This window comes from Cyrtonyx montezumae, unplaced genomic scaffold (assembly GCF_038088225.1).
Source record: "Cyrtonyx montezumae isolate F1298 unplaced genomic scaffold, pur_monq_1.0 scaffold_10, whole genome shotgun sequence".
NCBI lineage: Eukaryota > Metazoa > Chordata > Aves > Galliformes > Odontophoridae > Cyrtonyx > Cyrtonyx montezumae.
In genome coordinates this window covers 40,065,219-40,093,027 of record NW_027071826.1, presented here as the reverse complement: position 1 = coordinate 40,093,027, position 27,809 = coordinate 40,065,219, and the positions used below count along the sequence as shown (strand labels likewise).

General features: G+C 44.2%; 1 protein-coding gene across 2 annotated transcripts in view; it reads right to left on the bottom strand.

The window, feature by feature from the left end:
* Window positions 1-4,112: 4,112 nt before the first annotated feature.
* The window catches only part of ABTB2 (ankyrin repeat and BTB domain containing 2), a 125,776-nt gene continuing 102,079 nt past the window's right edge, over window positions 4,113-27,809 (bottom strand). The window contains exons 4-17 of one of the 2 annotated variants that reach the window (XM_065754979.1): window positions 21,173-21,325; window positions 18,104-18,269; window positions 16,465-16,554; window positions 15,899-16,000; window positions 14,563-14,659; window positions 13,601-13,736; window positions 11,576-11,802; window positions 10,653-10,831; window positions 9,949-10,054; window positions 9,736-9,838; window positions 9,022-9,112; window positions 7,210-7,278; window positions 6,337-6,450; window positions 4,113-4,984 (exon numbers count right to left, since the gene is read on the bottom strand). In XM_065754979.1, coding sequence (XP_065611051.1) covers window positions 4,862-4,984; window positions 6,337-6,450; window positions 7,210-7,278; window positions 9,022-9,112; window positions 9,736-9,838; window positions 9,949-10,054; window positions 10,653-10,831; window positions 11,576-11,802; window positions 13,601-13,736; window positions 14,563-14,659; window positions 15,899-16,000; window positions 16,465-16,554; window positions 18,104-18,269; window positions 21,173-21,325 — 1,756 coding nt within the window. In that variant the 3' untranslated portion in view covers window positions 4,113-4,861. Of the gene's footprint in view, window positions 5,060-6,336; window positions 6,451-7,209; window positions 7,279-9,021; window positions 9,113-9,735; window positions 9,839-9,948; window positions 10,055-10,652; window positions 10,832-11,575; window positions 11,803-13,600; window positions 13,737-14,562; window positions 14,660-15,898; window positions 16,001-16,464; window positions 16,555-18,103; window positions 18,270-21,172; window positions 21,326-27,809 lie in introns of both variants that reach the window. The other variant, XM_065754978.1, reaches the window with a different exon arrangement.

Here is a 27,809-nt window from a genome sequence, read left to right as displayed (position 1 = left end):
CTCGAACGAGCTGGGTTAAAATCCCAGCTGGAAGAAGGAGCAGGTGGATGTGCTCCAACAGTGGGGCAGGGCTGCCTGACTGTCCTTCAGTAGCCAGGGTACAGGAATGTGTCCCACAGCACAGAAGCTGAGAAGGGAGCGAGTTCTGTGTCTTTTGATGTTGGGGTCTGTTTCATTGTTCTGTGTTTGTTCTGTCATGTAAGTTTCCCTACGTATGCAGGGGGACAGTTTTTTGCACAACAGTAACTAGATGTGGTAGCATTTTCAGGTTGTTTTACACACACCAGGTGAGCTTACAGCTTTTAGCCTTACTCCTGGGCTGCGGACTGAGTGCCCAGCACATTGCTATGCATCAGCTGTCTCCTTGTGCCCACACCAGCTTGTTTGCCTGCAGTGACAGTGCTGGGGCTAATTGGAAGCGAGTGGGAAAACCCCTTTAGTGAGCAGCGCCCTGCAGGTGGTGGGTAGCTGTGACCTAGTTGTCAGTGGGATCATCCTGCTCGCTGGAGCCCGTGAGCTGTTTTGACAGCTGGAAGGAGCTGACCTCTGTGAGGTATCTGGGAGGAAGTGAAAGCAGTGAAGCTGAGGACCTTCCCTGCTGCTGGGAGCTGGCCCTGCGTTGTTGCTTGGGAGGGCTGAGCTCCTGAGCTCCCAAGGCTGTGGTACAGCTCCAGTCAGTGGTCTGGAAGGCAAACGCGAGTATACTGGATGTGCAAAGGCTGAAGGTGGAAGGAGAAATGGGTACCCTCATGGTAGAGCTGAGCTGTGTGATGTTCTGTGCCACCTGTCCTGGGTGGTTTGTGAAGCAATGGGCTTGGACCCGTCTGACTGAGGGTAGCTAATGGTTTTGAACTGTTTGGCTTGTTTTCTAGTTAGGAGTGGTAGGAGAACAGACAGTGCTGGGGCTGGAAATGACTCTGGTTCTGCAACCAGGCCAACCTGTGGTGCTGTAGTAAGGCCTTTTTCCCTGCTCTGCTGTGGCTTCATCATAAGCAAAACAGAAGTTACTGTTGTGTTTGTTTTTTGGCCCTCTTCTGCTTGGGGAAATAGTACTGAGAACAATATTCTGTTCTCTTTGCTGGGCACTTGTGGATCCCTTTTACTCAAAACCTCTTGGGGGAGCCAAATCCATCTTTTGCATCCTCTTTCTCTGTCACAAGCAGGGGAGGTAGCAGCTTGCAGCACCATTCCTCAAAGGAATTGCCACTCTCCTTCCGTGTCCTCCTGGCTGTGTCTGTTAGGGCAGGTGCAGGAAGCAATGTCTGGTTGCTTGTGCAGCGTTTGGGGAGGGCAGAGGGGCCAGTTGGTACATTAACTGGTGCTTGGCTGCTGTGCAAGGGCTTATCATAAAGCAGTAAGTTTTTCTTTGACCCTGAAAAGCAGAGTGTGTTCAGGCAGGTGTCTGAGTGCTGTTTCCTCTGTTCCCTGGAATTGTACAGCTGTGACCATTACAGTTTTGTGTCAACTTTGCTACCTATGTTCTAGGACTACAAGGGCAGTACTGCATGAAATAGAGCTGTGTGCAGCTAGTTAGATGAAAAATTCTACTTAATCTGCTTCCTAAAGCAAAAGTGCTCCAAAGGGAATCTCAGATCTTTGTTTGCATTCCATGATTCTTGAGAACAAGTTTGAATTTGCACTGGTCAGTTTCCAAGCATGCTGATGTAAGGGTACAGCAAGAGAAAGCATCCCTCATGCATCGTTCCCAGCAGACTTCTTTCAGATCACATCAATCACGTGCTTAGAAATGCTTGTGAAGCTCATTTGTTGGAGAACTGGATTTCAGGTCTTGCTACAGCAGAAAGGTGTGCTCTCAGTGCCATTTGTTGAAGTGTGTGCTGGGAAACTGAAGGAAAGAAGCAACCATTAATGGGTTCCTGGCAGCTGGGCACATGTGCTGGTTGTAAGAATGGCTTCCTCTGAAGTCCTCAGCAAAGCATGTGAGTCCTCCTGCAGAGTACCACTACCCAAAGCCCACAGGGGTCCGAAAGATGTATGGGGCAGACTTAGAGGGGGAAAGAAGTTATTTCTGGGTTAAATTCTTGCTGTCAGCAGAGAGAAACTTGTGTATGTCTGACTTCATAGACAAGTAAAAACCCTCTGCAGCCTGGTAATAGCAAGCCACTGTTTCTGATAAATACAATAAGGGGAAGAGACTGGGAATGAGTCTAGCGGCTTTCCGTTCAGGCCCTCCCATTTTTTGTCATTGCTTAAATCACTGGCTTTAGCTCTGATGGTCAGGGGTGAAACCCATACAGCTGTGGCTGCCTCTTTAACCTCTGTCTCTGGGGAAAGCTGTGTGTGAGTGATGCTCGTGGCCAGAGTTCAGGAAGGCTCCCTCGCTGTTGCTCACCTGAGTGCAGGTGGTTGCCAGCATAGTCTTAAACACTGTGCTCTGGAATGAGTCATGCTACTGCCAGAGCGGAGCAGCACCTGTCAGAACAGTCCCAGCCTTCTGGGTGCCAGGGTGTGACGGAGGAAGCATTACCTGCTCTGTCACTTCTGCATTAAGAGGAGTGGGTCAGATGTTCAGAGGACGGACTGAAATACGTAGGAGAAGAACCCCCCAGTTGGGGTTTTTCTTTCACGTTGCTCCTTTTCAATGAAGGGCACCTGGGTAGACTTCACTTGAGCTAGGCAAAATGCAAGTTTCATTTATTGTGCCAAAAAATGCATGAACCCAGGACGAGGAAATGAATGCCTTTTTATCCCTTGCTTCAAGTTAGGTATATTATACGCTGAAACGATGCGAGATGATAGAACTGCAGCTACCTTTTCCACAGAAGTTTTTAAATATGTTTTTTCTCATTCTTAGGGAAGCGGAATGAATAACAGCAGCTGTGTATTTTAAAATTATGTTGTTAATAAAATCCCAGTACATTTACATAAATGACACCATTAATGTACAATTAACAAAGCATTGTAATATTACAGCAACAAACGAGGACGCACATTTTTGTACAGATAGCTTGAAAATAGCTTCCAAGATAGAACTTCCTGTGGTGTTTTTCAGGCAGAACAGTGATAATTCTGAAGCATCTGTATGGCTTTCTGATAATAAATAGGGTTACTGAAGCTGGTGGTCTTTGGAAGTGGATGCGTACACTACTTGGTGTGTGCTCTGACCAACGTGTCTGTCAGATAACTGCTCCTAGGCTAATTGTTCCCCTTGCATGCAGTGTGCCTGTGATGCAGACCCTTCAGGAAAGCAGGGATGTCGGGTTTTGGTGAATTTGCTGATGGATGCTACAGTTCATTCTCCTTCCTTTCATCTACTTAAACCACGTCTATATCTTGCATTGGAGCTTATGCCCAGCTGAGCCTACTTCTACCACTGTGCCTGGTTACAATATTAATGGTTGGGATTTTTAAGAAGTGGCAGTTTCCCACCTGAACTATTGCTTTCTGTTCTTTCTTTGCCCACCAATGAGCACGTTTTAGCACATACTTGAGGAGTGTGCTTAAGGAGATAGGGGAATAGCTGGAGGTTGTTGAGAGCGAGGTGTGCAGCTGTATACAACTAACCAGCTGCTTAAGGCTGGGCTTATTTAAAAAGAGAAAAACAAGTAAGCAGACATAAAACTATATTGAACTGTTTCCTTCTACTTAAGTCAGCTAGGAGAATGTCTAGCATGAATTCTTTCTGAATGGAAACATCCATCTGCTGCAAGCAAGGAAAAATGTGAATCTTGAGTACGTGAGTTGAGGCATCTTGTGTAACGGCTGCGGCCCGAACATCAGAGTGCAGCCTACCTTGAGGCAGCAGTGAGCTGTGCACGGTCTCCCCTGAGGTAGTGGAATCATCACCCCACAGATGAGGATGAAGAGGCAGAGACTTTTCAGAACTCGTACCTCTAACTTAGCTCCAGAGAGAGAACAGAGCGTCAAGCTGTGTGTTTCTCATGGTCTTAGGGAGACTTTTATTGCTTATTTATGCTGTTGGACAGTTCTTCAGCTTAGCGATAGCTGCTTCTACACCTGAGTCTTTTAGAAAGTATCTCTTAGGATGTCAGGTCTCACAGATAATGTTTACAGACGTGTTTTTAAGGTAAAAGTGAATTGGGCTATCAAACCTTTGCAGAGAAAGGGGAGGCAGTACTTTTACCCTCGGCTTGGATCCAAACAATTAGCATAGTGAAACCATATTTGAAAAAAGAAGTCTTCTCCCTCCCTGCCCCATCTCAGTTCTTCGTATTAGGTGTGAAGAGTGAGTAATTCCAGAGTTAGCAGTTCCTACTCAGCCTCATACATCTACACAATCTCACCCTCAAGGTGCAAACAGTTCAGGGGAAAACTTATGCTGGAGTCTCTTGCCATGTGTGGAAACTGGTGTTGATTACTGTAGTGAAAGAGTCTGTGTACATCAGACGTTCTGTGTTCAGACTGTTGAGTTGCTGAATGGGCAGTGGTCTGTAGGATTGGAAAACTCCTTCTGTGCAGCCTTTTTACAAGTAAAACGTGTATGCGTATGAACTAGGTGGCTGTTACGGTGTGTAGACGGACACTTAAGACTAGGTATTAGGTGTTAGAGCTAGGTAAAGTGCCTCACTTCTCTACAGCCCTGCACTGTGCTTTGTTTGAACAGCAGCATTGATCTCTTCAGTCGGGGTCCTTTGCTTGCGTCTCCAGTTCTTGTTCGCACTGTTCACACAGCGTAGCTCTGACAGTAGTAGCACAGAGAAGCCGGCTCCCGTCCTTCAGTGGGACGTGGCACCCCCTCTTGCCGATGGGGTATCTGTTGTAGGGGACTTCCAGCAAGAACTGATGACTCCAGAAGGCAGACAGGAAAGCCTCAGCTCTGCCTGAGGCAGTGTCCCCGTGCAGTTTGAACCAGCGCTTCTGCCACCGCCTCGTTCCTGCTTCACACCCTGGAGGTGACGTACACAGAATGCAGGCGGCCTGCCAGGGCTGTCTGCAAGTCCCGCAGAGGGTCCAAGCCTTGCACTTTGCTGTTCCTGCTGTAGATCAGCTGTCTGAATGAGTCCTGCTCTAGAAGAGAGCTCATGTGTTTGAGGAAGAAGCCTTCACAAAAAGATGCTAGTTCAGGTGCATTGTGAATCTGCAGAAAAGCGTACAGTCAGTTAGCTTTTTCTGTATGTCACAGACCTGTGGTACGTGCCTGGGCCTGATTTCACTTCCAGTGTTTTCTGAGATGAAAAAAAGGACAGCAATGACTATGGAAAAGAACTCTGGTAGGACCAGTGATGACTGGTAAATTTCTTTTGATGCTTTTTGCAGGCACAGGTGCGAGTAGAGAGGCATTTAAGCTTGTTTTAATTTCTTCCCCTGGTGGCCTGCTGCTGGCAGAGCTGTGAGGCCTGCAGGCTGGCTGCTTCCTCTTAAAGGAAGAGAGCAGCTGGCTGATGAAGTGGGCAAGGTACCTGTTCTGCTGTGCAGGCCGGGAGTGTGTGTGCAACATAAAGTAATGTGCTGCCAGCTGGTGCACATAGCTTGTGGCAATAGGAAATGTGGTTCTGCTAGAGAAAGGAGGTGAGGGTAGGAAAACAGGGATGTTGCACTTCTGAAACGTGGTAGGGGGGCAGTGTGGCTCTGATCTGGTTCCCTTTGCTTCAGAGCTACTGGGGGCAGCTAGATGATAGAGGGCAAGTGTTCAGTACTTGGAAGCACTGTACACACACAGGTTCTGGGAGCTTTGCACAAATAGCAATGTAATGAAAAGTATTAAAGGCAAGGGAAGAATGTTCTTTTTTATCTCTCTACCAATGTACAAAGTTAAATTTTAGGCTGTAAAACAGTTCCACAGGGAAAAAAAAATATCAGTGCACCACTACAAGCAAAGTAAGTGCACATCACTACCCCCGATACTTCTGTTTGTCTTTTAAGGGATCTGACCTTGTGTCTGCCAAACTTTGCAGGATGGCAGGCTATTTCCTCAATGATTTTATTGAGAAGATAGGTTAGGTGGTCTGATATAAAGGTTTCTGCTAGTTCTGGAGCTACATGACTTCAGCAGGAGTGCTGGGAAAGGCTTTGCTACTTAATTGCTGTACTACGTGATCAAGTGCCCCTGCTGCTCTGAGGATGGGAATCTCTTAGGCTTTGCTGGATGATGTTGCTCTTTCAGCATGCCAGGTCATCTCCGCACAGCTCTGTAGGGATCTCTCATCGATTTCATACATGATTGCTTTGGATGGAAAGACATGCTAGTGCTGGATTAGGTTTCAGCCTGCGAAGCCCTACGCATCATCTCATTTGTGGTTGTGGCTGGGGCAGTAACCAGCATAGCAGGTACCTACTCTATGCCCATTGTATTTAGTCACTGAAATGAGACTGCTGCTTCATCGTGATTCTTAAATAAGACAGTTAGGCACGTACCTTTGCATATTTATAGATGCTAACAGAGTTTTCCATGCTGATCGTCTGGGCACAGAGGATTTCACAGTGTCTCTGGAGGCCGTCCAGTTGAAACAGGCTGGCAGCCGACAGCAGCTATTAGGACAAGAGATAAGCTCATTGAGATCGTGAGCCTTGAAAGAGGTAGGGAACGCAGACAGAACTGACCATTTCTTCTCTGAACAGTTTGTGACTGCCTTGTTTAATGGCTAAGTCCTAACCGAGGAGCCAATAGCACAGGCTTACTTCTCCTGCATCTGTGCTGCCTTTTTGCCACTGACAAACAAGACTTAGACTGCTGGAAACCCCCTTTCATCAAAACAAAGCAGAACAGCTGTGTGAAGCCTTCAGCAGCAAACTTCACTCTCACTGGACTGCTTGTGACTGAGCAGCATTATTGTAAGAGGATACGTTTGCAATGGGGAAGTGCTCTTAGTCCACTTTTTGCTGAACCATAAGTAGTGCTGTAGAATTTCAGCTTGTTTCAGTCGTTTCTTTATGGCCTTTAAACCTCTTGCTTGCTGTTTGGCCTGCTGTGGGCAGCGGAGCTGTGGAATTGTGCTGCACAGCCTTACTGCTGCCTGCTTCCTTCTGCCACAACAGAGAGGAGAACATGTAGAGGAAGCTTCCACCCAGCTCTGATCCTTAAAGCACTGCAGTCATGCATCTTTTCCCTTTGCATCTCGTGGACATAATATCAAATGCTTAGAAATAAGAATTAGCAATCAGCTGTGTTGAAACTTCAAACTTCTCTGCTCTTGGATTACAAGCTTGCTGTTAGCTCCTAGTTTTTGCTTTTTCAAACCCTGTTTATGCTCAGCACGCATAGCGAGATTTAGAAGGGAATGCTCTCACCTCTAAGATATCAGTGGTGGGAATTTCCATGGATTCTGTTCCTCCATAGTATAAGTACTGCATCAGCATCTGGAATGGGAAGAAGGCCAGCCATGAGGCTGTTATCACTGAAGTCACCGGGGGGCTGTGCATGCCTGTAGTCCCCTTCCTGAGCAGACACAGTATGCTGGCTCCCACCTCCACTTGGCTTTTCTCTAGCGTTTGCTGCTTTCTAATACTTATTTCTTCTTGGGCTTTGAAGAAGGCCCTGCTGAAGATTTTAAGCTGGGAGGGTGACAGCGTGTCTCCGATATGAACATCCTTGTAAAAACGTTCTTGTTTGGTAAAGCCTTGCAGGCTGGTCACACACACAGAGCTGGCAGCTAGCTGGAGCACTGAGTGCCATGCCATGAGCACGTGTGTAGCAGGGACCTCCCAGCCATTTGCCTCCCCTGCTGTGCTTCTAATCAGTTTCCAGCCTCCCCCACACCCCCATCAGGGCCAGAGGAAAAAACTTAATTGTTTGCAGCAATGGCAGTTGGGGCTCTTTGATCTCCATGCGCACACCCCAGCTAAACCAGGAGTGCCATATCGGGAACAGCTCCATGTGGAGCTGGAAGAGAAGTCGCTCCCAGTTTCTCATACTGTGGAAGCAGGTATGGATACATGCTGTGCTTATCAGTTCTAATGGCAGTGGTAACAAAATTCAGCTTGTACTTGTAAAGTGTTCTTATTTGAGCAGTGCAAACACAGGGAAGGCAAGCTGCTTCCAGCAGAGCCTTGAGCAGAACCTAGAGCTCCAGTGGTTCTGTTTGCTGCCCCATCCTTTGAGCACTGTAATTGAGATTACTGTAGAATGTCAGAACCTCCTCAACTAGCTTGATTTTATTTACCATCAAGTTGTCTAGCCCCAGGAAGCATTTCCACTGTTTTATTTCTTTTTAATTACTTGCACTTGCCAGTGAAGCAAAAGTTTATCTTCAGAAACCTTTTGATGTACAAATTTTGTTAGGGAGGTTTGTTTCATTCCATTTGATTCTATTTTTCTTTCTGTCACTGCCTGAGCTGCATAGTTTGGATGTCATCCATCTAACACCATACTTGTATGGCCCCTTTTTAGCAGGACAGAGATGTTCTAACAGGCAATATTCATTCTCTCAATGTGAAGTTATACTACTGATGACTAACAGAGCTCTCTATGCATCACAGAGACTCAACTCTGTAGTGAAGCAATTACACAACCCATCCTGCACTTTAGATTTCTCTGTTCTGTGCCTTTCTTCCAAATTTGAAATGCAGACCTGGAAAGCTGGAATAACTTAACTGGCATGCTTTACTACTTGTTTTTGTCCTCGGGTATATGCTAAGTAACCAACCTTATCTCCATCACAAATTTTAGGCCCATTAAATCCACAGAGGTCCTAAAAGTGAAGTGAAATTCTCAATTTTTGAGCCTTTCTTGAAAAGGATGTCATTAATTTCTGATAATATGGTTTGAATTAATAACAAAACCTGGTAGTAGGCCTGTAAGTAAGCTTACCTTTTGGTTAACAGGATGTAAAATTTGCCTGGAAACCTCTTAGTGTGTTAATATAAGACTACTCCTGTTTTATGGGAGAGCAAGTTGTCTAGTGAGAGTAAAAAAAAATATAGGCTGGAAGTTTTTGTTTGGATGTGGTTGCAGCTGAAGAGCTTTAGACTGAGAGCAGACTCAGGAAATACAGACAGGTTGAATTTAAACCCACCTCTAGTTGTAGATTGTCACCAATATTAAGTCGCTTCAAAGTATATGAGAAGATGATAAGGAAAGAAAAGGTGAGAGGGGCTACATACCTTGAAAATATTGTATTTCATATCACTAATTTCAACAGTCTTGCTTCCATGGCAGTCATGTTCTGTTTTGTTGGTCATCAGAGTCTTAAACCTGAGAATAATTTTAATACGTTCTGTATTACTTCACACACTCATTGCCTATTGACAAGCAGCTTGAGCAAGGTGAAAGACCTTCCTCCGTCAACTTAAAAATGATTTTCTTTTAATCTAATGATAACTACTTTGGAACTTCAGGGGCAAATTACCCTGTGAACTGTGCATTGTAACAGTTGAAAACACTGTTAATTGTCAGTGGGAGAAAGATGCATGTGTACCAGCCGCAGGTGAAACGTGGAACAATTGTGGCTCTAGCTAGCAAACAGAGGGAGAATGGAAGAGGCACTGAATGCCTGGGTCTGTATGCTCCAACTACTGCACAGGTTTTTTGAGGTTATTGCTGGTTAATTTATGTCAGTGCGGCTCAGGATCTCCTTAACACACATTAGGAATGACTAAGAAAAACTAGATGTATAGGAAAACTCATCCTTATGCTCTGTTCTTAACATTAGCAAAGATTATATGCATTGATCCCGCAACCCTGAATTACATCTGCAGTCTGTATCCTCAGCAGCTGCATTACTGCAGTGAGTGATTCAGCACTAGTCACAGAAATAAAGGACTAAAGGGACAAAGCTTCCTTTAATACTATATACAGGGCTGTAGGAAGTGACTTACCTGTTAGATGCAGTAACCAGCAGGACTTTGTGTGCATAAAACAGCTTTCCTTCTACTAAGAAAGTCACATCAGACATCTCTTTATTGTTTAGAAAGTGAGGATCTGTTAAGGTAGGAAAAGAAAATGAGGATGAGTGGGTTTTTTTTTTTTTTAAACTGTATATGCTTTAAAAAAATATTACAAAAGCTTCAGTTTTTGGGCGAGCATCTTACCAAGTCGAGCTGGCAGTGTCTTGTGGATTTCAGGAATACTGGGAATGGGACTGCTGCCATAGCAGTGGGTGAAGATGGATGCAAGCTGCTGATTGATAGAATCATTCTGTAAGGAAGGTAGAGCAGGTATCCGTCAGCACTTGGCTCTGAGCAAGCTTCAGACATTCCCTAACAGTTCTCTCAAGGCTTTACAGTGACTGCTCCCTAGAGGAACAACCTCAAGACAGAGGGACCAGCACACAATCTAACAGTGCGCTCTGAAAGAATGCTCTCAGCAACAGTTTACAGGCCAACTCTCTGTCAAGAAATAGACACAGGCAGTCTTTAAGTGAGAGAAAAGAAGGAAAATATTGCTGAACAGAAGCAGTGTTCAGAAAGCTCCTAGATTATACTTGGAATAGCCCAAATTGCCCAGTGCTGTAATGATAATGGTTCCTGTTACATTTGCACAGTTTCAAACATCAGTTGCTGAACTGGACTTTTAACAGAACAGCTATCACTAATACAGAAATAAACATCTGTACTGTGAGGGCTGCTTTTATGATTCCTGTCACTGGGCTGTAAATGAATTCAGGTAAATGCTGCTGGGGCCATCTTCATGCTGTAGCCATAGGGGCTCTGCATACGCGCTCGTTCTTTTGTTGATGTGTACAATAGCAGAAGAGCTGACTTGATTTTGATACTGTTACGAAACTAATGATTACTTTGCTGGTTTTGAGGATATCAAACATGAGCTGCAACCCTTCGTTAACCAGTTCCTCGTTGTAGTCTTCTTCCTTAATGGTGACAAATTCCCGTAAGAGGGTCTGTACAACCGAGTAGCGAGACTGGTAGAACGTTGTCCGCAGCGATTCAATCCACACGTGCAGCTTCCACGGGACTCCTGTAGCCATACCAAGAGGAAGCTGATGAGTGCCAAAATAACAGTGGGTGCATCCCTCCATTAGTTGTCGTAACGCTGAAGTAAATCGTTACCTATTGCCTTACAGCAGATACATTTTAGTCTTGTTATTAAAGGTGACTGAGCTGGGTCACTGACAGATTGACTTGCCTACAGCAGCAGAGGATTAGTTCCAGGACCATAAGCTGGTCCATGGCCTTCTGCTGATTGTTAAGGACCAAAGACCCCTTGTCGTGTACTTAGCTTCATTGTTGGTCAGAACCACAGAGTAAATTTGAACCAAGCTTGTATGAATACCTGACCCTACACAGAGCGTGAGGTCTTGTCTCATGGTTGACGGTAGACACACAAACTTCAAAGCTTCTCTTTTCTGCCTTTAGATCAAATATGTTTTTTTTACATCTAAATCAAATGCAGTTTAATCCCTGATGTTGCCATTGAGTTAAAGGGGCTAGCCTCAGAAACAGAGTACAGAAGGGAGAGAGATACCCCTTGCTTCTGATTATTGGGAACAGAAGTGATGGACATCCCAAAACAGTGGGAGTTTGGAAAACCTGGTGAGAAGCCTTAAACACGTTTTAGTTTAAATTACATACAGCTGTTTCCCAGAAGCTTAGGATAGATTTGCAGGCATTTGTCCAAATGAAATTGGAAAAAAGCTGTGCATTCCCTAAATGTGCACAAGACTTTAAAAAAATATATATATAAAGAAAGAAAACACCTCACCAAGTCCTCTGAGCTCCATGGTGATGTCTACATAGCCATGCTCAGCACTGTAATACATGGCTTCCTGCAGGGCCTTCGTTCTTGTTTTACATAGCTTGACCTGTCCCTCATTGGAGCTGCCCTGGCTGGAGGTGTCGCTCTCCACTCCCTCGGCCAAAATCTCCTCCAGTGAGAGGACATCTCCCTTCAGTTGCTGGGGCTGGGTCAGGAGCTTGCGCAGAACATTCCTGAGGAGGAACAGGAGATACTGTTTATTAATGAAATAGCAATAGTTCGGGCAGAACTGTGGTGATTTGGGGTTAGAGGTATGGCTTAGCAAATTATTTCCTTCCCAAAGATAGAGATGGACTCTGGCAGACATCTGGCACATGTGGAACATTTAAGACTTCTGTCCTTTCTCACACCATGAGACAGAAACTGATGCCCTGATAGCAGGGACAAAATAATGTGATATGTTCTTGTACCTTAGTGGTACGGGGCACAAGTTGGAGCAAACTGATTTTTGTTGCAGATTGTACTAGGGCACTCTCCTAGATGCACGCTTCCTCTGCCAGCTCTATCTGTGGTAACACCTTAAGCTCTGAAGTAACAATTACAAAGCATCTGTTAGAACCCTTGACCGTCTTTAGAGCTGTTGTTTTAGTCAGGTTTGCTTTTTGTACCAGTAAATAGAAAAAAAAAAGTGACAGTTCTGCATCACTAAATCCAGGGAGAATTTTCTGGTTTGGAATTTCATAGAGCAGTTGCAAGAAAGAGGTTTTCTTATGTCCAGACAGCCACTTTAGGCAGCTTGCATCGTTGGCCTCCCTGCCGCCAGCTGCAGCCAGCTGTAGCAGACATTCTCATCCCTGGGAGTCCACCCAGACACGTGGCTGCGACACTGCAGCACTGTTAGCTGGTGCTCTCCTTGCACCCACAGGACTCCATGTGACTGGAACTGGGGAACTGCAGACTTTCCATTGTCCTCCCCCACCTGTGTGGAGAAGAAGCCTTGAATTTCAGTTTGTGTGGTTGGATGTCACAGCAGGTTGTGGGAGGGGAACGGAGTTGGGATCAGAACGGCATTCTTGTAATTTTACACTGTAAATAACAGCATTAGGCTGTTCCAGCTCTGCTGAGTTTGGGCCTCATTTGAACTCGGGATGTTTTCCCTGGAGTAGCCAGATGTGTGATGTGCCTGGAGGTGCACTTTTGCCTCTGCTGTAAAGCACATCTGTGTGCCAGCAAGGTAGCTGCTGCTGAGCACGTTGCCATAAAGGCGTGTGGTGATGCTGCAAGAGACCCCCAGACATCACTCAGCCCATCTCCATGGGTGGCGTGGGCCTGCTGTAATTGGCTCGTGATGCTGACATAATTCTGGGAATAAAAATTTCTGGATGAGTTTGTATATAACGTCTTCTTTCTAAATAACCACCCTGCAAGCAGGGTTAGAAAGCCTAGTCTAGCTTTTCAGTGTATTAATGACTGATCTCTTGGTCAGTCATCCAGAAGCCAAAGTCAACTGAATTCTGTACCAATATCTTTTTGCTGCTTCTTGATGTGACTGGAGTCTGTCTCAGTACGTGAGCCACTATCTTGGTTGGCAACAAAGGTGGAACTTACTCTGCTAATGCATGGCCCAGAACCAGCTCCTCTTTACCCTCCCTCAGTGCCACAGAGCTAGACCAGCAAATGAGAGAAAAAGCAAGTGACTTTTCTGTTGCATTTTGCGCTTTTGACCACAATATAATCCCTTTCCTTTTTCAAAATTGCTGTTAATGAATAATGAAAATGCTGTACGATTTTTGTTTTTCCTCAAGGGGATGCAACAGAAAGGTTTAGATTGTCAGTTCCCCCTGGCACTACCTACATCATAACTGGAATAATCAGAGATAATAATCAGCACTAAAAAACGGCTGCTATCAGCACAGCCATAACAACATCTTCTGAACTGCACATGCAGGGATTTGGGGGTAAGACATGCAGTGCACCTACAGTGTGTTAGCCTCAGGCAGAAAACTCTCCTGAACATAAATGGAGCTTTACCTGTGTCCATGTGCAGCTGAGTGACTGAAACAGTTCATGTCTTCATGAAGTGAAGATGACATGCCATTGACCTCCAGCATGCTCAGGAGGGGGTCAGCTCCCCTGCTGAGCAGTAGGCTGACCAACTCGTAGTTCCCTGGGGAGCAATTAACAGAAACATCATGTCTCTTCCCTTTTTGAAACGTAACTCAGGACTGTTATCAGGCAAGGTGTACCAGCACAACGTGCATCTTTCACTGGGCTGTGGAAGCTGGGTTTTTTTATCCCCTCAGTAAAGCTTGGAGCAGATAAGGCAGAGACTTGTGTTCACAAAGGCACAAAAATAAATCAGAAGGAAATGAAAGGGGAAAAAAAAGGCTAGAACTGACATGCTGGAAAAACAACAGGCGCTTTTAGATGAGCACAGACTTGTTCATGGAATGCTTCTTCACAGAGAAATCTTCACAGAGCTAAGTAGAAGAAATGCAGAATTTTACTTTTATTTAATAAATTAATAAAACAAATGTCTTTATATGGCAGTTATTCTTTCCTCAGGCTGAATTTAAACTTGTTAATTTTTGCATCTGGAAGTTATTTAGATCCAAGACATGCCTAGGCAAGACAGTAGCTGTTTTATGTTTCTTAACAGAGCCTTGTGCAAAGGAGGAGCTGTTTCAGCTTAAGTATGGAGGCTGCTGGCAGGAGGTTATGATTGGTATTACTGGCAGAAATAGGCACTCATTTAGTGCCCATCAGTTGTTGCAGATGGTGATTGTTGTCACTCCCTGCCAACTCAGGCTTAGAAATGAAAAAACATGCTGACTGTCTTGCTCCTGGTGCTGCCTACTTGGTATCTTTGTGCTATCCACAGCACCTTCAGACCACAGTGCAGAACGAATCCTAACGCATTTTGCAGAACCCTGACCAGTTGTGGTTGTTTTGTGATAGCAAGAGACAGCGTGCTGTGGTTGTGTGTCACTTACCTGCTGCTGAAGCCAGCTGAAGTGGGGTCTCAGCATAGTTGTCTTCTCCGCTGTTAACAGCAGAACCCTCAACGTGTGCACCAGCATCCAGGAGTAGCTGCAAATAAAGACAAGAGGCTGAGAAAAGAGCAGTTGGGCAATGCATCCCAGAGGAGGCTGTGTGCTAGGAAGGAAGAGTGAAGAGTGCATACACACAAAGGGAACATCTCAAAGGCTAAAGCAAATTACCTTTTGCAGGGCAAGTTTCTGATGCGTGTCTCTGATCAGCCTAGGGCTAAAGCCTCTACACAAATGTCAGATTAGAGATGTAGTAAAGCAAAAGAAACTGCACTCAGTAGTGAGTTTATGCAGAAAAGAATTCTCAGCTGGCAGATTGGAGAATATCTACTTCTTTTAATTTTCTCTCTTATTATAAACTCGGTTTTGCTACTTGTAATTTGCCAGCTCCAAGGAGCCCCTTTTGAGCACAGGGAGTTGATCTTACTCAGTTTCATGCCGTGTGCAGGAACCAGGGTACACCTTCAGGGGATTAGCCCTGGAGGCTAAACAGCCCTCCATCTCTCCCAGGCCCTGCAGTGCCTGCATAAGGAGGCCCTAGCAGCCTTAATGATTTGCCGTGCACAGAAGTGGCTTTCTTTGTGAGTAGCTTGGTGCGTTCAAAGGCAATTTCGTGTCTCCTAGACAAAGGGGAGGTTACGCATCTCTTTCAGCCAAGCAGTGCACTCAGAGCAGCGTCACTGCAACAGCAGTGATGAGGACCGTGCTCTGGCCAGCAGCAGAGGTTCTTCCTCTGTGTGAGAGTCCAGACGGCTGTAATGGGTAATGCTGTCACAACTGAATAGTCTCAGCCACCCCCAGTTAATGGTACTGGCCTGGGCACAGCACATAAGTTCATGTTTGTATCATGAATCTAGAACTGTTTGTAGAGCATGACACCTGGTTCAGCAGGTTTGCTTCTCTTGAGATGCCAACTGTTCCAGGTAATTATCCTATGTTAGGTCTTACCTAGAACAGTGATTTCATACACGGAATCCAGAGTAAGCTCACATCTACCCTGTAAAGGATGGTTACCTAAGGAAAGATTTTTATATAGCCTTTAGAAGCGTTCAAGCTAACAAACACAGTGGGTATGCAGTCCAGTCTTTTTTTCCCTTTGAGCCAAGGTAAACTTAATTCGGCAGTTACTGTCTGTTGTGATTGGTTTTTGAGTTCCTTGAGCTATTCTGCTGCCCCTTGCATTCATTCCATGGAGGAGGGAGCAGAGTGGATGCTTAAGCACTTCATTCCCTCAGTATCTTCTGTGAAGATTCCTGACCAAAGAGTTTGCTCTGCTTACCTGAACAACAGAGATGTGCCCGTGCAGCACAGCAAAGGTGAGGGCAGTCCAGTGCCGGCTGTCAGGATGGACTGAAGGGTATCGTGGAGATGTACTGGGAACCTGGGCAAAGAAATCAGATAGTTATTAACCACTGCAGCCATAATCTTTAGACTTCCACACAGCTGGCTTTTCCCTTTGTAAGGGGTGGCCCCAGGGAATGGTAACAAATGCCATTTAGCAAACACTGCCAGCACTAAGCACACTGTGCTGTCCTCTGGGCCTTTTTAATGGGCTTATTGGTTTCTCCTAGCTGCAGCTCTTTCAGTAAGGAGGCTCCATTACCCCCACCATGCCTATTAGACTTGCCAGTGAGTGCTCCATGAGGTCCTGAAGGTATTTCTCCCTCTTCCCAACCCTCTGAAGTAGTGACTTCTGAAAGAAGTATCTTGCCCTTAGGCTGGGGCAGAATCTTCCAGAAATTAAGGATTCAGTTGTTAGAAGTTTGACAGTGATTTAGTAACTGCTCTCGTTAATGTACAGACCAAGGATGAACGATGGTGCAGAGGAGGCCCTCCATTACTTACTGGTATATCTAAATTTGCTCCAGCATCTATAAGCATTTGGACCATTGCTTCATCTCCAGCTGCGCAGGCATACATCAGTGGGGTCATGCCCTTTAGGAAGAAAAAAATAAGTTACCTTTCTGTATCAGGACATCTGTTCTGGACACAGAGTATGAATCTTAGGTACAGAGCATGAGTGTATATGTGTGTGCAGATGTGTATGTTGAAAATGTTTTGGTTTCAGTGTATGGCTGGCTCAGTGTGCTAATATGGAAAGGCACTGTGGTCAAAAAATCAGAGGTGAACACTGCAGGAATACAAAAGGGATCACTGAAAATTTCAGCCATATATTGTCCACAATTACTGAGCTTCATAGGCTGCAAAAAAGAAATATATTTTTATTATTATTATTGTTTGTAGTCAGATGAAGTGAAAACAGTAGACAGGAATTTATTTGGCAACATACCCCTATTGCTAAAACGCTACTTGCCACAGTGGGTCAATATTTCAGTCCCTTAAGTCTGTCTCTGTTGTGATGGCTCAGAGATGAAGTGAGAGAAATGAGTGTTACTTAAGAGTTAATTCCAGAAGTCACCAAGGACAGAAAAGAAATGTGCCAAATCCATTCCTGCTCACATCCTGTAGCGTTTTGTCTCCTTTATTACTTTGGATGTTCTAGTTTTTCACAGGTACCATTCTCTGCTGTTGTAATAGTACAGTAATGCTTGTGTAATAATACAGATTCATCTTTAGACAGCCGTATCAAAATAGAAGTAAATCTCAAATGGAGGAGTTCTGGTTTTGAATCTGCAAATGCATCTTTTTCAAAACAGACACCATTCCTGGCTATAGAGAAATGAGTGCCATGTTACTACAGTACTTGTTCACAGGGCAAAATATCAGAGAATAGCAGTTCTGCTTTGGAAGAACAGAAGTCCTTAGAGCTACATGAGCAGAACATATAAAAACTTAAGGAAAAAAAAAAATCAAGGAAGTAAATGGCAGACTTTCATAATATAAATGTTCCACCAGTGTTGCTTTAAGAAAGTCAACGTCAGGGGCACCTGTGAAATGATACCCTATGTCTGTGATCACAGAACTTACATGGGATATGTAAATAAGGTGACTACATGGTTAAATGCAGGCTTGTGCAGGAGCAGTTCTGCCCGTGTAAGAATGCATTTTCATATACCCTTTAGATTGCAGGATGCTAGGAAGTACCGTGGAGCATGTATCTGTTTCACAGTTGGGTCTAAAAACCTTTCTACTTGAATTTAAATCCTTCTTACTGATAAATATCCTATAGTTTCTGAGACGTGTCAGGTCCTTCTCATTGCTGTGACATTTGTAATGAGTGTTTATTTGGGGGAGCTGTGTGGCTGTTCTGTTGTGTTGGTTTTTTTTTAATTAGAAGGTAAATCAGCACACTGAATGATGCTCCAGAGAACAGACTCTGTTGCTACTTGATGGGACTGACAGCACAAACAGAAGCAGCTAAAGACTTTGCAGAGTAATGAGCCCCTGTGCTGAAATGCATTAGAATATTAAAACATCATCTAGAGTTAGAGAAGATTTGGAGAGGCAACTAACGCTTAAGACCTACATGGAAAGGAACACCATTTGTTGATGCAGAAATGTTTTTTGTGTTTATATGGCATACCTGATCATCCATGGTGTTAACTCCATCGGCTCCCAGTGCATCTATTGCTTGATTGATCAGATCTGTCCTTCCACAGTTCAACATTCGGAAACCCAGATCCTGCTGGAATTTTTCAGTAGCAGCTTTAGCATCCAGTCTCCGGAAGGAACTGAAGCAGCATTCAGGTCTGTGGAGAACAAAATAATTTATGGATTTTTTTTGTCTTTCTTTTAAATTTTTTTTTAACATCTCCTCTTCCTATGAAAACCAGGTTTATGAAACGCCACGGTTTTACCTTCTCCACCACGTAATCCTTTCTGAAAAAGCCTGGCTAAACTTCAGTTGTACTGGAGATACAGGTCTTAGTTCTTAGGGACAGGCAGTAAGTTCACATGAGTATTACAGGAACAAATGGTGCCTGAGTAGAGAAATGTCATCGGTGCCTTCCATGGGAAGGGCAAAAAGAAATCCTTATTCCTTGTCACTCAGCCTCTCACTTCAAGGGCACCTCTGGGCCAGGCTACTGCAGCAATGATGTTAACAGTGGTGGAAGAGTGCTCGCAGGGCGCAAACCTGGAGCAGCTGTTATCATCCATCTTGCTGCTTACTGGAAAAACAAATGCTTTAAATAATTAGCTCTGTATCTTTTGTGAGATGGTATCACGTGATGTGATGCAGCTGTCATGTGCTAGCGCATCACATGTAGACAAAAACATATTCCAAGGAGGAGAAAGAGAGGTAGAGGTTACACATGCACAAAACAGCAGTCAAGTAATAGTACTAGGATGAGACCATCAGGCCATCTCATTGCCAGGCAATTGTCCTGAAAGAAGACCCTTCTTTTTGAGATTATTTTATTTTTTTTCAGAAAACAATCAAATCATAATTTCAAAAAAAGTCTCCAAAAAAAATCAACTCTTCTCCAGTGCCTCAAAAGAAGCGAAGTAATGTTTCTGCAAGGCTCTGGTAAATCCTTGTCCTCCAGATGACGATCACATAGTCTTTATCTCATTTGGAAGTGGTCCAGAAATGACTGTAAATCCCCTTGGTTATGCTGAAAGCCTCTTGAGTTCCAGAGCTGGAGGCCTATCTATCTCCCTCACTGAGCAAACATTCCTGAACAGGAGGTGAGCACTGATAGCTCAGCCCTTTGATGCTATTTTGGGAGGAGTGCCTTCTCCACTAGCTGTGCAGTGCTGTCAGAGGGACAGAGCAAAGAGGTGGGCTGCAGTTGTTGGCCTGGAGCTGCCAGGAGCACATCTGGGGGCAGCAATGTGAAGTTACCTTTTGTGAGCTTTGCTCCCGGGGGGACGTGCAAGCTCAGCCCATGCAAAACTTCCTGGCAGAAAAGTAACGATATCCACGCTGGTCTGAGTAACTGCTTGACAGCATGCCATTCTATGATAGAGGCAAGGCAGCTTTTTCTACTAGAGTGTGATAAAGGCTAAAGCATCTTCCATGAGGCAGGCAAAAGAGCCCACACGTACAACTGCTGTGCAGCAGCTGTACCCACAGCAGGTTTTCTATGCGTGAGTTGTTACCCTGTCAGAAAGAGGCAGACCCTCGCATACTTCCTAGGATAAAGCTTGCACCCATGCAGTGCCCAGATGGCAGCTCCTGTGTATGCTTGGCTCCCCTGGCCTGGAGTTGGAGAGGCCTGAGAGCACAGAGGCTGTCTCCAAGAGTTTTATTTTCCCTCATATCACAAGCAAAAACAAGCACTCAAATCCCTGCCTTATTATTTAAGATATATGATCTAGAAATCAAGAGACCACCTGCATTTTGTATGCCAATGTGTGCAAAAATCTAGAGCAGAGATAGATGGAGTGGGATGCCTTTGAATTGCAAAGTTTGCATTCAGTTTTGAAAGAAAAAGCCTTTCCTGAGTTTCATTTCGATTTCTCCCTTAGAAACTAACTGAAAGCACTCACGCTGAGTCTTCCATGGCACTGCTCAGCAGAGAATTTCAAAGGTTTGGGCAAGCACTAGGCATATGGGTAAAATGAGCTTAGCCCATTCTGACTACCCTGTGCTAATAGCACCTACTGTCCACACGCAAGACTAAGAAACATATGCTTCAGTGGACATGGAGCACATGTACACTGGCAGAGTATGGGCAGAAGTGCTGCATGAGAGCATGCCCAGACTAAGTGCTCACATGGGCAGATGCAGATAAAGCTTAAAAAGGTGCCACCTCTGAGCTTCCATGGCTGTGTCCCCTTAAGGCACAGCTATGTGGAATGCTCTTAGCCTGTGTTATCATATCAGGCAGAGTTAGGAAATAGCAGACATGCCACAAGTGAGCTTGGTGCAGAGTTCAGTCATCAAATTGCACTAGCACACTCGCTAACTAATTTAGCTTTGCATTAAGTTTTATGGATAGCAAGGAGTACCCTTCATTGCACAAATGGGGAGACTGAGGTATAGCAAAAAGCAAGAGCCTTCTTGGCTGCCAGAAGGAAAAAATAAAGAGCAACAAAGCAGATCAAGGATTCTGATTTAAAGCCTCCTATTACTTTTCCCATTCATGAAAAAGAATTGTAAGAGTAACGATTATCAGGAAGGATAAATATAGAGCACTTCAGCACTTGCAGAACACACAATACAAGCGATATTCATTGTTATTTACGTGCCCAGCCCACTCATTCAAGAAAACTTGCAGTACTGTTCAAGATATAACTCTGGTATCAAATGTAGTGCTAATGACAGCAACTTTGAAAGGCAACAAACACTGAGTAAAATACCTATGATGTGCTAATGATCCAAGCTAATTATAAATCCCTATTGAATATACATGTGAGAGGAGGACATTAATAGGTACTTATACTTTTCGTCAGGGTATCTGAGAAAGCAGAGGATTATCTTGTAATTAAGACTGAGGTAAAAGTGACTGAATAATTTATACTGCAGTCTTTCTGTCTCATTCTTCCTGCACAACTTTTGGCAGCACAAGATCTTTCTAGCCCCAACTGTGACGTTCGGCCAAAGCTTCTTTTTCTCCTCTTAAAAGCTTGAGCACACGTTGCCCATACAATATTTTGAGATCCCCCTCCCATGAGACATGGAAAGTAGAGCACTCAGTCCACCTACTTGAGCTGCCTGGGCTCACAGTCCAGCCCAGGTAAGAGCAGCCTGGCTGTCTGCCTGATGTCATCGCTGTCCACCGTTAAACTGCGCCGGTGCTCAGCATAGGTGATAGCCACTCGCATCCACTCCATCAGTGGCGGCAGAAGCATGAAGGGCCTGTGCACACAAGGAAAAAATGCATCATGGTTAACACAGCTCTGCTGTCTTCTGCTAGGACTCGGCATCAGTTGAGTCAGCTCAGCAATTCATTGCTTCCTCTGCCTGCGTCTGACAGATAAAGCCCACACTGCAAGGGTAGCTCTGTCCCTCCGCTCTACTGAGGTGGCAGATCAGCAGGTGAGAGACCATTTGTGCACAGCTGACCCTTTGAGACTACTGCAGAACTGCTGCAGCTTTGCTCTTATGTCATTTTCCCCAGCAAAACTGTTGCCATACTTTGGAATTGGGGACAAATAAGTACAGTGAAAGAGATAACTAACACGGAGACAGCTCTGAGGAGGAAAACATCTGTAACATACAATAAATTTAAAGCAATTTGCAAATAAACAATTTACCTGATCCTGATTTGTACAGCACCCACACAATGAGGTTTTCATCTAAATAAGGAATTGAAAGGCAGTAAAAAATGATGTAAATAGAGCAGTAACAACAGTGTCAACAGCTACTCTGGACTCCCCTTACTCCTATGAATGAACAGAACACTGAAATTACACAATAATATATAGGTATCATAATACTCGTGCGCAACGTATCTCATCTCTCCTCCCAGTACACAGCCAGAGCGATCTGTTATTTGCTTGATTTTCCCCCAGAGATACCTGCCACCATGATGTGAGGCTCAGAAGTGCCAGCTGTAATTGGAAACACCTCTCCCATTCCTGGTAATGAATTTAGTCATGCTGAAAAAAAATGCCCTTTCCATTTAAGCATTCAAAAGCAAATAACCAAGGGGATAAGGTATCAGTTCCTGCATAAAGTTGAAGGAAAAAGATGCATACCAGAAAATATAAAATGATTTTGATATTAATGGAAGCAGCTGAACCCATGAAAGGCATTTTCAAAGCAGCACACATATGTGTGCACACATCTGCGATCGCAGTAAGAGAGAGCAGCACCGATCCCATTAGAAATCATTTTATCAATAATGAGATTTGTAAGCAGAACTGCCTTTGGATGGCTTTGAACGTCCTTCAGGCTGGAATAATTCTATCCCATCAAATAAGTGCCAGCTCTTTCAATTTTGCCAGTTGCAAAGCACACTCTAATAAGTTGCCATTTTCTCCTCGCAAACAAGGCTGCTTATTTTCCCTCTGCTCCTTTCCTTCTCCTGAGTGGGAAAGAAATATCTACAAAATCACAGGGCTGTCTAAATATCTAATCAGTCCTGGACTGCCAGTGCAAGAGTGTTCTTAATGTGACTTGCAGCTTTTAGCAGTATGCTTCTACATCAATCAACGACAATGTTAGGGCTTCTACATCCCTCACTTTGAAAATCACACAGTACCTCAGCAGCTGAGACCTTTTTGAAGCTCAGCTTTAATTCCCTGGCCCATTTAAGCTTACTAACTCGCCCCAGATCCCTGGGATGATCACTTGCAGCCAATCTGCAGCACAGCCAGCTCAGAGTTGAATGACTGCCCTGAAGGAAGAGCAGCAATCCAGACAACTCGTGTTTGGGAGATATATTCAGCAGTTGGCTTCAGATAACTTCTTTCTGGCCTGCAGCAGAGCCAGCACTTACACCTTTTAGCTTCAGGCACCGAAGGGAGGAGCCTAAATTCAGTATGCAAACTCACTCTGTGTTTAGTAGAGCCCCTAGCCTCCTCCCAAACAGGTGAGGACAGAAAGACATGCTTAAAAGCACTAGGATGAAATACTCAAGAGTAATTAATTAGAAATCCATCTTACAAGTAACCATACCTAGCACCTTTTGTGGTTGTGCACAAGTTTGGTATTTAGCCCGCATCACAACATCCCTGAAGCTCTCACACTGGGATCAGCGCTGGATGGAGAACCATGCTGATCCAGCAACAACCAGATCATCATCTTCCCAGGTAGCGAGCCAAACCTGGGTGCTGCGATGCTGCTGCAATAGGCTGTGCTCAGCCAGCAGAGAATAATATCGAGTCTGCTCCAGAAATAACAGGTACTGTGAAAAAATTTCCATTCTCTAAAACTGGCATGTGCCAGGATCCTAAATGGATTGCATGCACAAGCAGATCTTGAACAATAAAAGCCTGGCTGGGGAGAAAAGGGAAGGAAGAGGTGTTTGCTTGTTAAAATCACAACAGATTTTTTCCAAAGGCTTAAAAACTCACATCTCAATACGCTACTTAGTTACCTCGTGTCCAAAGGAGAGCAGGCTTTGGACTGCAGCCATCAGGAAGGCTTTCTCTTGGTGCTGTCCTAATCTGTCCCAATCCCACCACTCGCATTACTGTGCAAGCAATAAATCATTATTCTATCAGCAGTGACTGTGATGACCTCAATCTCTATTTTGCCATAAAGGCTTTATTTCTCCAGAAAATTTCAAGCTTGAGGATGGGATTTCTGTTCTTCCTCCTCTTCCCCCTTGTACCCAGCTCTTTCTGTTCTTCACAGTATGCTTGTGGGCATGCTAGCAGCAGCATTTCACTCTTTTTCTTGCTGACACTGCATCACATGAGCAGCACTACTGCATGGTCTAAGCAGAGAGAGATGCAGTTCAGCTGAAGTAAATGCCAATGCTAGGTTGCACTGCACTAAGAAAATAAATGCAATTATTCTTTTTCTAGAAAATAAATGCAATTGTCATCCCAGTGGCTCTTAACCTGGGCTTCTGTCTGCCTCTAGGGAAACACCGAGATCATGTCACAGTCTGAAAAACACTGGAGGAGGATGAAGGGGTGAAACCTTCATGGAAAATTAACTGGGAGATGCCACAAGCTAAAAAAACAGATCTCTATCTACGTATTTCTGTCTGTGCCATGCTTCGGACAGTGCATTTTCCTCATGATTTTCTGACATTTAGAAGCATTTGGCAGCTCATTAAATTCTGCACATGAAGCAATCTGGCCCTGGGAAACTGTCATATTCCCAGCAGTAGTTCAGTGGGGGTACACACGCTCTGTTTTCTATGAAGAATGCCACCATTGCTTTGTTCAGTTTCTCATCATCTTGCCTCTTAAGAGAGCAATTTCACATGTAAACTGGGATAGCATACAACAGTAAAAAGAAAAATGAACATTGCTCACTTACTCTATATCCTATGAAGAAACACAGTAATGTCTGACATCACCACGAGCTATCAATATTTTATCCATCAGTTGTCGAAAATTTTCTCCACTTAGAACCAGGCAGCCCCGCCATTCCCAAGGGGATCAGGTTGGACATGGGCGAGATGTGCTCTGAGAAAGAATGGAATCTATTGTAGTCGTTTTCCCCTCACTTGGACAAAAATGCATTCTTTTACGTAGCCATAATCAAGAAGGGTGGTGGCAGCCACACTTGGCAGAGATCTTACAGCAAGTTCATTTGTTGAAAGGGGTTGTAGCTTTTCCCTGGAAATGTGCTGTGCTTAATTGATTACAACTGCCTAGGACGTGGCTGGCATGTGGAGATCATGTGTGGCAATCTTTGAGGATGTGCTGTGGGATCACAGACTTTCAGTGTTAGGTCATTCATCACAAAGAAACTAGTCCCTTCTAGCTCTTCTGAGGATTTTTAAGAACCCTAGGGCCGAGACATTTTTGGCACAGGGAAGTTAATTGTGTGCAGAAGAGGCAAGACCTCCACAGGAGTCAGACGATGATGCCATTGGTATGCCATTCACCACTGAATGCTAAGAAAATGTTCGTGGAGCTTCAATTTCAGAGGTGAGGAACACCTGCCATTTCAGATGAAAACGAGTAAGTCTTCCCGCAGGGAACTTCCATGGTGCCAAATTCCTCCGTCCTGCCTGGAGGGTCCAGTGACAAGACCGATGAAGAAAGGGGGAGTGGAGAACAAGGAGACATTTTGCATGCTTAGCTACAGCATGGCAAAGAAGGGGCCAGCAGGGAAAGAAAAAGCAACATAGAAAAAACTTTCAGTCTCACCTGTTCTTTTTCCCCTTTCCATGTAATTATTTATTTCTTTTAAGTAACGAGCTTAAAAGTCACTTTGCAAACATGCAAGGAAGATAAAGGAGCGGTATGCTGAGGAGGAATACTGGTGACAGCCTGTCCTGTGGCTGAGTTAAGGGAAGGCCAAGCAAGCTCCTAATTAAGGGTCCTGGGAGACAAACACAGTGAGCAGAACTACGAAAGGGGAAAGAGGAGGGAATAAGACTGATCTGCAACTAAATGGTGAATTGTGTAGGAAGATAGCTAGAAAATGCACTGTTTGAACTTTACACCAAGACAAAAAACTCAGATTTCTGAAATGAAAAATGTACATACTCAGAATTACAGCAACAGAGTCAAAAAGAAAGCAGAACAATGTCTAATGAGTTGGAGAAGGAAAAGATTCTGAGGCAAGATGGAGTATCCAAAACCAAACCATGTAATGTCAAAGTAGAAAACAGAGGCATACTTAAAGCTCGGATTCTCAAATGCTAAATCATTCTGCAAGTTGCAGCAAAGAAAGTTCACTGGGTATGTAATTATGTGTGAATAAAGTAACAAGAGAAACACAAAATCTTCACTTCAAAACACAACCAGCCTAAGCCCGGAGCCATTCCTTTCAGATTCAAAATATTTTACTGAATTTGCAGAAACCCACCACATTTACCAAGAAAATATAGGAACTGCCATCCTGGTTCTGATCCGAAGATCATCTCAACTAATGCCACATCTTTCAAAGCAAACAGTCCCAACTCTTCACAGAAATGGAAAAATAAATCTAATCATAGCCAACTGGCCTAAAGGGAAAGTTTTCTTCTGAATTCCCTTGAAACTGATTGGCTCATGTCTTAGAAGATAAGAGTTCTCAGATTTTAGTGGATCATTGTCAAGCTTGGTCTTGGCTTGGTTCTGCCACGACACTAACTTCCAGAGTTTTGGGAGTTATCCTTGAGTGGGACACTAAAAGAATGAAAAACATCTGGATAATATTACATTTATTGGGATCCTTTCTGCACTGAATTCGCCTTCACAATTTCCTCTGCTGATAGAGCATAAAAAAGTACAAGAGTAGTTTTAATCCAGAAATGGCAGCTCTGATCTTTACTAGCAACCACAGATTTTTTTTTCTGTTCTTGTCTGCAAACTTCACTGAGAAATGAGACAGGTTTTATTCTACATTAGCTACAAATCAAAATAAAACTTCACTAAAAAAAGCTCACTTCAACAACAACAAAAAAAAATCATGAAGAAATCACTGGGAACTCAATAAGAATCTTATAAAGTTACTCTAGTCTATAGTTTCCTTATTATTTATTGTTTTAACAGCAGGAAAATCAATTTTCAGGCTGAAAGCAAATACTTCTGTTGCTCTAGAATGTATCATGTATACTCTAGAAACACATTTGTAACATCTGTGTGCTGTGGCAGAAGGAACTCTTGGTTTATAGGCAGATGTAAATTAATTAAAACCAACTTAAACCGTATGTAGGTGATGATAAGAGTCTGATAAATACACACAATAGCTTTAAGTATAGCAACATGGTCATAGTGATGTGGTCAAGGATGTGATTTGCTTCCATCTGCCTCAAGAACACACAGAGCCATTTGATCCCTGTCACTGTGAGTAACCGCCTCAACAGAGGGGACTTTGGGGAATGGAATACCATTGGTTTTGCTCTTCTGCTCCACCCCACTCTTTGACATCCTAAAGTTCTCCATATGCTAAAAGGCACTACTGCAAACAATCAGGCAGGTGAACTAAGGGGCAAATTCTTGTACGACTTTGGACCTAATTGCAGACTCAACTTCAAATCAATAGTCAGCTCTATGCTTAAATCAATTGCACGAAGATTAGATGCAATCTGAAGACAGATTTGCCGAATCTCATGCTACACACTGAAAACAGCATTGCCAATGACATGTGCTTGTAAGCTTGTACCACCAGACATGCGAAAGCCAATTCTGTACATCTCTGGGTCTCAAACACAGCTGTGAGCTTCCTCAGCTCTTCACACAACAGAGCAGTAGCTCTGGTTAGGTCTGGACTTTATAATGAACTGCTCATCTGCATCACATCTGTTGAGTCTTCCCTGTATAAAAAGGTGACCGTTGTGGCTTCCATGCCCCCCGTTTTGCCAGGACAAGGCCTTTCACTGTAGCTGCTCTTACAGCCCTTTGCTGCCCCTTGGGTCTGCTGTGGCTAGCAGCAAGGACACCTCACTTCTGCGTGCCTCTCACACATTACTCTCTGCCATTTGTGGTGTCACTGTTCACATTTCTAAAGACCCACATGGTTTGTCCTCAGTTACACAATTGGTCACAAACTGCCCCAAACTTCCCACTGTCATTAAATATCCATTCATGTGGAAAATCTTAATTCCCTTCGTGCTGTTGTACTTGGGCTTTTAAGTCAACAGCACTGACTTAACAAAAAATAAGAAAGGAGAAAGGCAATTCCTGTGGATTTGCTGGGTAATTCAGACAAAAGGGCTCCTGGGAGTTTGCAGAACGACCAGAAGAAGCCAGCATGGTTTGTTCCAACCTGAACCAGTTTGCCA